Below are 12,492 nucleotides of genomic sequence, written 5' to 3'. Positions count from 1 at the left end.
AATTTATTAAAAAATATTAATATAATTAATATAAATTATTAAATTATTTTATAATAAATTACTAAAATTATTAATATAATTATCAGTTTCCATTATTTCACTTTTCCTTAATAAATCAATATATATATACTCAACCCGGCTCGAGGGTATGCGCAAGCCGTGCTCGTTCTCACATCGTGCCGGTCCGACCCGTTTTATACCAATACTTACCATAAAGGTAAATCATGTAGCAAAGGTTCCTGTTTCACCCGACTATGATTTATGAATTGCTTCCATAGTCCCTACGTTTCTTATCACCGTTTACCGTCGTCTCCCATTTCTCCACAGATACTCGCTCTTGCCCAAAAATCCCAAACAAACCGTGAGTCCGTGAGAGAGATGGATAAGAAAGACGGACAAATAAAAGTATTTTATTTTCCCATTCTCTCTAATTTCTAATAAGGACGAAATTTCAAACGGCATGGTCAGCTCCCTTGTCCCAACCGCTGCACGCCCAATTGATTTTGTATTTGTTTCCTGTTTTCGTCTTTCAAAAATTTGAATAGCTGAGACAGAATCCTATTTCTTTTTTTTTAATTGTAATTAATAAGATCAAAGTTCCTCCAGCGAGCGTTAGCAATTAGCATTCTTCCTGATTATCTCCGTGCGTGCGAATTTGCTTGTGGCTTCCCCACTCTTCCTAGTTCCTACGTCCCATCGATAAGAATAAGACATCCAACTTATTTTACTGCAATCCCAGTTCCGATCGTGGTCATCGAGCTCCGTCCTCAGCTCGTCTGCGTGCTTGCTTCTCCGGCCGACCCAGGTTCGTTCTTCCTTTGCCACCTATCTCTCCTAGGGTTTCTGATTCGCTGAATAGAACTTAGGGTTTCTTAGGGTTTCGACCCTGTTTTCAGTTTAATACCCGGCCCTGGAGCGTTATCTATTCTCCTTGAAGTCCATGCGACTACTTGGGGAATCTCGTAGATTCATCCTGATCCTGTCGCATAATGTTATGACCCAAAGTTTTGATCCCTACCTGTTCTATTGTTTTGTAACTATCATATTTAACTTCACTTTCTTAATTTATATTTATTCCTTCATCCAATTGTAGTGGTAGTGGTGCATAGGCGAAGTGGAAAACCAAAGTCAATTGTTTTAACGACGGGGAGAATTATAGTGCTTCTTGTGTCACAGGTAATCCTGTTACCAGTAATTATCTATGGTTGCTTAGTTTCTGTTTAACAAATATATACAGACGTATATAGTATTCACTTCTGGTTGCAGTTCAATTTAGTGATGTTCTTGTTAAACTTGAGATTCATGGTTGTTCTTGATGTAATTCGCACTACTTGTGTTCATTAGATAACCTCTTTACCCAGGCTCTCTCTCTCTCTCTCTCTCTCTCTCTCTCTCTCTCTCCATATATCCATTACAAGTAGTTGAAATAGAAGAGATAGTAGAAAGAAAGGCACAATATGAAGATGAAAGGGCATCAAAAGAAGCATAATTATAAATGGGATAGGCAATAGAAGATGGCTGGTTACATTGCCTATTACCCTTACAATTGGAGATTCTGATTGTGCTGGTCTTAGGAGATACCTTCTTATGCATAGAAAAGAACCTGCAAGGGCTTTGATGGGACTCTAGAGTTGCAAGAAGGAATAGGAAACAGAAATGAGGAGTCTGATCTTTGTTAGCACTCTCCCCTTGAAGAAGGTCAAGGAGGTGGAAAGAATGACTCAGACTTAACGAATGTAACATCCTTGGAAATATATTTCGTACTTGTGTAAGAATCAAGGCACTTATACCCCTTTTAGATGGATGAGTAGCCAAGGAAGATACAACAAATAGACTTGGGATCAAACTTTTAACCAAGTAGGGTTGACATTATAATTTTCAAAGTGCCAAGGCAAGGGTAGATGATGCTTTTTTTTGAATTAAAATTGCGAATCATAGGGAAATTTTTCTTTTTTTTTTGTTGATCAATAGCAAAGGCAATAATACTATTAAAAAAGATATTATGTACAATAGAAGAGAATGAAAGGGGAAGGGATGGACTCTCTTAGCCCCTCCCCGAATGAATTACATCACAGCCCAAAATAAACTGTTCCTTCCCACCCCTTGTTTAGCAAGTATATCAGAAAAAGCATTTGCATCTTTCTTGACCCACTTACAAGTTACCTCTATCCTTGTAACCAATTGACAGCTTTCCCCTTCTCATATATGTAGAACCATCATCCAACCTCCTCTTCTTTCTGGAGCCAACTTATAACAAGCTTTGAATCTCCCTCAATGTATAAACCATTTAAAACATAGGAAATCGACAATCATGAAAAAAAATGGAAGAAAGAAAAGAATTTTTATCCAATATGTGTTGATTATATATGTTTTAAATTAAGGAGAGTTTTGTCCAATATGTATTGATTGGACAAAGAGTTTTTCCTTGCTTAGTACAAGATACCTGAGCGATTGAGCGAGGCAGTCCTCCATGGGCACCTTATCACCTAGGCATCACCTTTTTTTTGGTAACAAATAAAAAAGAAAATTTATTAGGGAATAAGGAAGAGGAACACAAGAAGGTGATAAGACGCCACTAACAATTACCATGGTACCACCTCAACCCACAGCAGGAAAGATAAGCAAAATCACAAAAAAAAAAAAAAAACTCAACACATCACAAAAACAAAATCACTACAGACCACAACACCAAACAAACCAACAATACAGCAAAAAAGCTAAGTCTCCAACATAACTCATCTCACAATTTATTAACTACATGACTGCTTCAAGCTCTTGAGCAGCAATTTCTTTTCTTCTCTTACATCCCTTCTTTATTTTCTTCACCTTCTTGGTAGGCCAACACCAAATAAACCCTCTTTTAATCTTGCATTTGGAACATTCTCAAGCATCTGTGAGTCTTTTGATCTTGCATTGATCTTTTTTTTTTATTTTTTGTTTTTTTTTTTATAATTCTAGGGCTGCATTCTTCTCATAAATTGATAAAAAGCCTGCTTACCGGCCCCAATGCCAACAGTCTCTGCTACTTCATTAGATATTGAATTACCTCTATCTTTTTTCTCCTTATTATGACTTCATCAACAACTCCTCCAGCACTCTTATTCATAGGCATCCTATATTTCTCTTTCAGTTACTTTGCTCACTTCCACCTCTGTATTCAGCACTTTTTCTAAATCAATTACTCTTTCAATAACATGAATCCCATCCACCTGGACCTTGTCATTGCTTAAATCATTTGAGTCACTATCTTCATCATCTCCATCTTTTTCCATTTCAACAATGCTATTTTCTTGGAAAGGTCTAGTTCGTTATTTCCTTTTTCTTCTATACACTCTTAGCATAAAGCACCCAAGGTTGAATCCCCGGCCCTAATTTTTAATTGGGCCTGTCGTCTTTTATAATTGAATCACTCCCTCATCCCTCATCCCATTATGTTTTAAAATAAGTATGGTTTATCACAATTTAGGACCTCACTTGGCGTACCACAATATCCAAAGTTAGAATATGCATTTGCTCCCCCTACCATCCGGTCCACAGAAAATACTAGGCAGTTTGGAATCAAATCCTCTTCTTTCCCTATCCCTTCGACTTGACAACTATGAGTTACATCATGGACAAAACACACATGCAAAGACCTTTAAGGGTAGATTAGGACACAATAACTGATGTGGGACTTCAACTGCAAAATTTGGGTAGGCAACCTATTAATAAGATACACAACAGTCTTATGTTCAAAAACAAAGAAAAAAAGTTACACAACAGTCTTGAGAATAGCTTCCCAAAGAGGATAGGAATATTCATATGGGACAACAAGATGTGAACAACCTCCATGACATGCCCATTTTTTTCTTTCAGCATCACTATTTTGCTGAGGGGTATGTGGGCAAGAGCTTCGATGGATTACTCCTCACTCTTCAAGGAAAAGTTGCAAGTTTTTTTTTTATAAAGTATTCTTGAGCATTGCCAGATGTAAGCATTTTGACTCACCCCTCAAATAGTGCCTCTATCATGGTTTAAAAGTCAACAATTTCAGGAACTTCTCTACTCTTCATTAAATATATCCAGGTGTATCTGAAGAAATCATCAGTAAATAAAACGAAATATTTGTATCTCCCCATGCAAGCAATGGAAAGAAGGTCCTCATACATCAGTGTGCACTAGATGGAAAGGAAAACTTAATTCTTTTATTACAAAGAAAATATTTCATTCTATAATGCTTTGACAGATGACACACTTCTCGCTGTAGATCATGGGCTGATGTTGACTGGGATATATTAGGAAACAAAAGTTGACTCAATTTTAATTGACTCAGCTGACTGGTAACGTTGACACTACAAGACTTAGAATCATACACAACTTGAGTTGAAAATTGATCCAGAAGGTAAACTCCATTGACTTTTCATGCACTTCCAATTGTCATCCCCAAACTTGGGTCTTGGAAAAACATTGAGAAGGGAAAAAGGTTACACAACAATTCTGTGTTTTGATAATGGAACTTATAAAAAAAGATTAGTGTGAAGCTGGGGAACATGAGGAATAGAAATTAGAGCTCTCCTTGCAAACCTAACTGGTTCATGCTTTAAAATTGCCAATTTGCTGATGTTGCATTAAGAAGTTATAGAAAACAAAAATAATAATAAAACAAAGAAGAGAGAGAAGGAGCTCGATCTCCTCTCTTTCCTGTCACCGGTCAAACCAGAGAAGATGGAGCCCCAGAGAAGAGAAAACTAGGGGATAAAGGGATATTTGAGTTCCAAACAAGAGAAAAAAGTCCAGAGAGAAAAGAGAGAAAGAGCTCTTCCCTGTTCACCCTTTTCACCCAACACCTTTTCGTTGAGAGACTGTTATTGCTGCAAATCCCTCTATGACACCATTGCTACACAGACAGCACCATCACCACAATCCAACCATTGGCAAAGACCACAAGCTTGTTCTTTGGAATGAAGAGGGAACCAAGTCCATATAATGACCTTGGTTTCCTATTTGGGGCGTTGCAGTTCTTTAGAAAGAAGGAATTGCTTACCTCATGGGAACCAAATGATCCTTTCAGCTGTCTTAGTGTGATCTTCATTGGGAACCAGCTCAGGGGAAAGACCCTTTGGAGATTCTTCTTCAAGTAGTGTAGATAATACGGACATGAGAGGACGTCTTGTGAGACCGTCAAGAAGGTATTTCTCTCCCTCCTGGTATCCTGGTGGAGCACCCATTTCTTTTGGGTCAACTTTGGTGGATTCCATCTTCAGAACCAATTCCAATGATCCCAATTACAGAGCTACAGATTTGAAAGAGGTCCGGATCTAGATACAACAGGCTTCCCTGTAAGGAGGGGTCTTTTATTTCGAAATAGCCAAGGTGTAGAGGACCATATGGACTGATATAATTAGATATTTTAGCTTTTCCTGAAGATTAGATTTCCTTAGAATCTGATCCTAAGTGTGTTCAGTTTTCTTGTTTGGGTAAGGATGGCCCGTCAAAAAACATGTTTAAGCCATAGGCAGGCTTCCTTTCTCCCTCTATTTTCTTTTCTCTGTGTCTCTCTGCCTTTGGTTTGGTTGGTGACAGTGAAGAAAGGAGACTTGAGCTCCTTCTCTTTGTCCTTTGCTTTATTTTTATTTTCTATAAAATTTTAATGCAATGCCAGCAAATTGGCAATTTTAAAGTTGTTAAAAGCATGAATTGGTTAGTTTCTCAACGTCAAATTGGCAGAAAGGAGGTTCAAGTATAACTTAGTTTTCCCCAAACATCAGGACATGTTTTTGGAGAGGTTAAAATTCAGGGGAGGTTTAAGTATTTGTCAAAAACGTTCGGGGGGATTAAGTAATTTATCCCCAAGATTTTGTATGAAAATGACATTCATCTTGTACATTAGCTGTTTGTTAAGTCTAATGGGTAGCTAGGTAAATAGAAAATATTGATTCTTTTTCCAAATTGAAATTGGTGAAAGAATAAACTCAGAAAATGAGTTAACTCCTATGAAGTTGTTTCATTTTTACGTTGATATGTTTATCATTCTTTATGTTCCAGAATTTCTGTATGGACTTTTTTCTATCACTGTACATTTTCATTCAGACTAAAAAATGCCATTACTCAATGTTGGTCCCCGCTTTCTTGAAGTCTTGGGAGGGGTAAACTGGGTAAGGTCCTAACCTATGGCATTTCTTTGCACAAAGTTGCTGTCCTCAGACTTGAACCCATGTTCTCATGTGTGCCAGCCTGAGATTTTACCATTAAACCAAGTAATGGCTCCTACATTTTCATCTAGACTAACAGATAATAAATCTATTATGAAATGCATGTTTTACATCACATAAATCCCTTCTACTTTGATTTGTCATATATTCTTGTCTTATTACATTAGTTTTTTTTTTAATTTTTTGATCAGCAAGAAATTTAGAATTATATTAAATTATGAAGCTGGTTGGTTGATACAAGGAAAGAGTATATTCACCCAAAATAACAATCCAGTCCCAACAAAGTTACAATTACAATAGTGCCCAAAACAATTGTTGTCTATATACCCCTTTTTTGCTAAAGTATTGTCCATCCCATTTGCTGTCCTTCTAACTCAATTGAAAGATATTGTCCAGCTCCTGCTTGGTGCTTTCTATTTCCCCAAAGTCGTTCCTATAGATCTATGGAACAAGCTGCTTACTGCTGGCCTAAGAAATGATCATCTTTGAATCTCCCTCTACTTCCAATTACTGAAAATTTAATTGCTTGGCAATTCGTAATCCTTGTAGTAATGCCATCAGCTCAACCTTTAGTGAATCTCCTAGCCCCAAGGGCCAAGGGTCCTGAAATCATAGCCAAAACTTTCCCTGTACAATCTTTAAATACTTCTCCAATACATGCTGCATCAATTTTTTGTATTATTTTCTTGTTAACTCTTGCTTCTTTATTTTTTTCTTATTTGAGCAATTTGTGTTTTTAAACTGATCTTCAATTCTGTGTTGAGTAAATGCTTCGATATCTTATGCCCTTATTCTTGAGCCCTTTGCCATATGTTCCTTTCAGGTTCCAATTTCCAGATTATTTTCAAATTCAAGGATCTCTATGTACCTCAGATTGTGAGTTAATGAAGACATCAGCAGATGATTTTTGTTGATAAAAAATGGGGCTACTGTTGTTGTCATTTTGGCCTCAGTTCTTTTGTTTTGGGCTACTCTACTCTGGCAGTTCTAACTTTGGGTGGTCTTGGAGATCCCAATGGTGGAACTGCAAAATTCTAGGTGCTGACACACTTGGTATTTAGAGGTCTACAGAGTAAATATGCATGTGCAGGCTCCAATGTCAGGACAGGTCTCAGGGCAGGTACCTAGTCAAGCCGGTTCCCAGTTGCCTGCCCTATCCCAGCAGAATGGAATTTCTCTACCTTCTCAATTACAAAATCTAGGTGGTCTTCATAGTTCTTTAATTATGGATCATGAGTTTCGTGAGGTGCGCAAACAGATGCTAGAAAGAATGTAAGATTTCGGTTCCTAACATTAAAATTTGAGGGTTTTACTTATTGATGATATTTTCTTTATTGAAATGCTTCTTTAGAACATATTTAACTGCATTGGTATCAAGATGTGCACATGCGTGACTATGTATGACTTTTGCAGACATGTGGTAACCTAAACAGGGTCACTCCTGCAATCTTAAGTGGTAGCCCAAACATTGTCCATTTGTGCAGGTTGAATGCTAAGTATTTCTTTTTATGAGCAAATGGATAATTATGTTAATAAAGAGGAGCATAATGTAAAATAATAATTGAAAAGAGAACAAAAGAATTTTGAGAAAAGGTGTTCCTTTTTCATAAGCAAGAAGGTATTTGATTCATGGTTTAAAATGCCTAAATATTTCCTAATATTTTCATGAAATGTTTCCATTTCCATGGTACTGTTATGAGATATTATTGGAGCATATCTCAATACATTCACCAGTTCTTTAATATATATATACACACACACACCCCTCAACAAATTTTAGTTTGTTAATTATATCAATGTAAGACTTTTAATTTACATGTGCATGTACGTAGGCATTATTCAGATAATTTGTTTTGATATAATTCTTTTGTTTTAAGTTCATTATTTTTTTTTTCAAGTTTATAATGATATTTACCTTTTTATTTTCCTTTATGAAATATTTTTAGTTATACATAATAAAACATAGTTGATGTTTTAAGATTTGACTCTTAGGAAAGGATAAGTAATATAATAGCATAAGTTGCATGCTCATACATCTGTCTGATATCCGAGGGTCCACAACGAAATAATGAGAGTTGTTGGGCCTTGTCCAACTCTTTAGCCATCAGTCAGTCTATGTCTCAGGTGAGGTTGAGCCAGAAGGAAGAGATATTTCAGCGAGAAAAATCAGAGATGGGAAGGTGGATTCTAAAGTTGCTGAGTGTCTCTATAGTTGGAAAAAGAATTTCCCAAAGGAGAAGACAGTATTAGAGAAGTTGATGGTAAAAGGAAGGAAATATCAAAGGAAGAAAAATGGGAGGGAAGAGAGAACAGTTTGGGGAAGAAAATACATGGAGAAAGGGGAGCGAGGGGCAACTTCCAAAACGGGTCTGAGTTAGTAGATGCTGATCTCAAGGGTGGTAGTGAAGCAGTAGATAAAATGTTGGAAAAAATGAAAAGGAAGGAAAGTCATTGTCAAGAGTTACAGAAGAAAACAAAAATATAGAACTAGACCTCTACGAGATAATGAAGAGTTAGGCGATGAGGATGGTGCAACTTTGGCTACAGAGGAGGAAGAGATAGTTATAGATGAGGCTCACGAAGTTGAGAGAGTAGTGGATATGGAATTGGTGCTGAACAAAGAGGTGAAAATTAGTAAAACCTTGAGTTCTGGTGTAGACCCATTCCACCCAAAGTAAGAGTGTTTGTGTTGGGAAGTAGTGCATGGGAAGAAAATACTTTGGATATGTTACAAAAGAGAATGCCTAATTCTTGTCTCTCTCCTAACTTGTGTATCTTATGTAAATCCAATACTGACAGTTGCCATCACTTACTGATCTCTTGTCCCTTTGTTATGGAGATTTGGCTTCGGTTTTTCTCTTTGATTGGGTGTAGGTGGACTTCATCATCAGAGGTCAACATGCTTTTCGATCCTTCCATGTTTACGCTGAGGGGAAGAGCAATGTGGAGATGTGTTAGAGCTGCCTTGGTGTAGACTATCTAGGAAGAGAGGAATGCTAGAATATTCTTAGAAAAAGAGAGGAGCAAAGAAGCTGTTAGGGATTGTGTAATAGTCAGGGTGATCCATTGGATAAAGACTGTGGAGTTGTTCTCCCAATTCTCCTTTGATGATGTTTGGAGGAACTGGGAAGCAATTGCCAAAAGTTCCTCTAGAAAGGGAAGTGTGGAGATGCATTGGATACCTCCAATGGAAGGCTTTGTGAAACTGAACTTTGACGGGAGCAGTCAAGGTAATCCAGGCCCATCTAGTATAGGAGGGGTATTGAGAGACACAAAAGGTAAAATCGTAGCTTTATTCTCAGGCCCCGTGGGCTTGGGTGATTCTCTCAAAGCAGAGTTGCTTGCAGCAGTACAAGGAGTGCAGGTTGCAAATGGATTACAGTCTCAACTAAGATGACCTCAAGTCCCTTATTGAATCCTCCCCCTCATGGCTTCATCAAGCTGAATTTTGATGGTAGCAATTTGGGAAATCCAGGGCGTTCTGGCATTGGGGGAGTTCTAAGGAATGAACAAGGCAATATAATAACCATGTTTTCTTGTCCAATTGGAATGGGAGACTCCCTTAGGGCTGAGGTAATGTTGGCCTTGGAAGGGATTAAAAGAGCTAGGGACCTGAGTATCAGTATTGGTCATAGAAGGAGATTCTGAGATAGTAGTGGACTGGTCGAAGGAAGACAAGATCGGGCTCTGAACTACAGCAATGAGAAGAGAAAGTTTAAGTGCCTAACAAAGGACATTGATATAAAATGTATTTGGGTAAAGAGAACTACAGAAGTACCAATTCCTTTGCTGATGGACTAGCTAGGCAAGGGGTGCATAGGGATTCTATTTTCTGGGCTCATTTGTAAATGTTTTCTCTTTCTTTTGAATGTTTTTCTGCTCCATTGGGGAGTTAAGATAGTTTATCTCCCCTCCATGTATTTTAATCTCTTATATTAATGAAACGTTCATGTTATTGATAAAAAAAAAAATCCCTCGCCTACTTGCTCCACTCTCCTCTCCATCCTAGAGCTTCTTAGACATCCAATCTTATCTACTTCTCAAAGTAAAACATTATGCCATGTATGATTGAAATGCCACCTTATGTGTTTCTTATTGATTAACCTTTTTTTATTTGTTTGTTTCTTCCAGCTACCATCTTCTCATGCGGCAAGCACAAGCAAATCAAGAAATGCAGCCAAAGATACCAGGTATTGCAAGACGCTTGGAAGAGCTTCTTTGCAGGGACGCTGCTTCAAAGGTATGTGTTACTTGTGTTCAAGTTTCTTGACTTTGACAGATCAAGATTGTTGTGCAATGGTTATGTTATGTTATTCTTGGTTTCTAGGATCTTAAAAATTGCTTTGATTGGAAAAGCAAGGGAACCAAACAAAATAGCTTTACTGTTAAGTGGCAAGTAAACAGGGTTTTTTTTGTCATTCTATTTTGTTTTATTTTTTGCTTTTCTATCTGTTCTAATGTTGCATTGGAAATGAACATGGGAGTTGGAAGCTGATGCATGTCCAAGAGTCTGACTGACTTGGCAAGTGAGAAACATGAACTTGTGGAAAAGTCTATGGAAAAGGATATACAAGGAAAATAATTCTTTTTTTTTTTTATTTTAACATTATATACCTGTAAAAGGGGTTGAAAATATTGCTGTTGGTACCAAGTAACATTTGATACAAAAAAGTATTCATCTTGCACATTGTTAGCGTAGGGGTATTTCTGTCTTTATACCTTGAAGTGATTGCCCTCTTCCCTTGGGGGTCTCTATGCCTCCAATCAGGTCGTATGTGGTCGGTTGCTGTGATTTCTGAGATCGCCCTCTCCTAGTAGAGGAGGAATAGAGGGCCGAACTGTGTGTGGCTGTTGTGTGTGAAGCGGCTGTTGTGTGTGGACTGCTCTCCTGCTCGCATGGGTGTTATTTCAGCGATAAGGTGAGAGATTTCAGTTCTGGTTTATGGATTAAATAGGAGGTGTGTTTCAGATCATTTGCTAGTGTTTCAGCCAGTCAGTGCTAGGGTTTATGCTAGTTTTTTTGCGCATGTTGAAGTAAGATATATGATCGTATAGTGGTGAGATTTCAGGTAGTTGTAGGAGCAGGGTTTGTGGTGTAAAGAGCACACATTCCAGCAACAATTAGTGCTGCAATCAGTGTGACAGGTGTGACCTAGTGGTGTGTAGTGTGCAGATCTTAGTGATAATAGAATTCAGCAAGTGTGCAGTATTAGTGATAACATAATGGGAGACAGTAATGATTATAAACCTAGTGTGATGGTGCCTACAGACTACCTGAATGTTCAGATGACCTCCATTAAGTTAAATGGAGAGAATTATGTGCCTTGGGCTAAATCCGTTGAAGTCTTTCTAAAGGCAAAGAAGAAGGTAAAACATATCAGAGAGGAGAAACCTTCCTCTGACTCTCACGAGTATGAAGATTGGGAGCAAGAGGACGCTCAGATCATCACATGGTTGTGGAACAGTATGGAACCCAGGATTAGTGTGAACTTCATGTTCCTTGATACTGCCAAAGACGTGTGGGACCATGCGAAAAAATTGTATTCGGGGCAGGACAATAAAACCAGAGTTTATCAGCTTTATCAAGAGTACTTTAATCTGCAACAGGGCAATCAGAGTCTTGAGGAGTACTATGCCAACATGAGGAACATACGTAATGAGTTGAATGTCTATCATCCTCTCACTTATGATGTCAAGATTCAGCAACAACAGAGATAGCAACTTGATGTGACTAGATTTTTGGTGGGACTAAAGTCTGAATATGAACCAGTACGGGCTCAGATATTAGGGGATCAGCTCTTCCATCCCTGGAAGAGGTATTTGCTCGACTTCGGAGGATTTCTATCGGATCTACTGAGAACTCTAATATCTCAGATAGATCGGCCTTTGCTGCATTGAGAGGCCGTGGTGGTAGAGGTGGAGCTCGGGGAGCTCAGTCTAACCGTGGTGTTGGTAGTGGTTCTGCATATGGCCGAAATGGCAATGGTGGGTCTACTTATAATCGTGGTGGTGGTCGTACTGGGAGCAGAGATTCAGGGGGAGCCCGTGGTAGAGGACGTAGCTCAGGCCCGAGAAAGTGCACTCATTGTGGTATGGATGGACATACCATCAACTATTGTTATGATTTACATGGTCCTCCCTCAACCTGGGCCAATCATGCCGTGACCGGTGACTCAAGTTCCAGCTTTAAACAGGAGAATCATTCATCTGACCAGTTGCCTCCTACATCCATAGATGGTCCCATGAAGGAGATGGTGAGTGTTCCCCGTGATGAATATGAGAGGTTTATCCAATCACAACA

The 12,492-nt window shown here is 38.3% G+C and overlaps 1 protein-coding gene across 2 annotated transcripts in view; it reads left to right on the top strand.

Annotated features, from left to right (window-relative positions):
- Positions 1–234: 234 nt before the first annotated feature.
- LOC148844441 (histone acetyltransferase HAC1-like) overlaps positions 235–12,492 on the top strand; it is a 74,294-nt gene continuing 62,036 nt past the window's right edge. Inside the window, exons 1-4 of one of the 2 annotated variants that reach the window (XM_088960103.1) lie at positions 235–805; positions 1,094–1,176; positions 7,015–7,463; positions 10,323–10,431. In XM_088960103.1, the coding sequence (XP_088816229.1) occupies positions 7,270–7,463; positions 10,323–10,431 (303 nt within the window). In that variant the 5' untranslated portion in view covers positions 235–805; positions 1,094–1,176; positions 7,015–7,269. The remainder of the gene's footprint in view (positions 806–1,093; positions 1,177–7,014; positions 7,464–10,322; positions 10,432–12,492) is intronic. The other variant, XM_088960102.1, reaches the window with a different exon arrangement.

Source organism: Nelumbo lutea, chromosome 8, assembly GCF_056320005.1.
Source record: "Nelumbo lutea isolate HS-2025 chromosome 8, American lotus-T2T, whole genome shotgun sequence".
Lineage (NCBI taxonomy): Eukaryota > Viridiplantae > Streptophyta > Magnoliopsida > Proteales > Nelumbonaceae > Nelumbo > Nelumbo lutea.
Note: the sequence above shows the minus strand (reverse complement) of the source record. Positions and strands in the feature narration are given on the sequence as shown.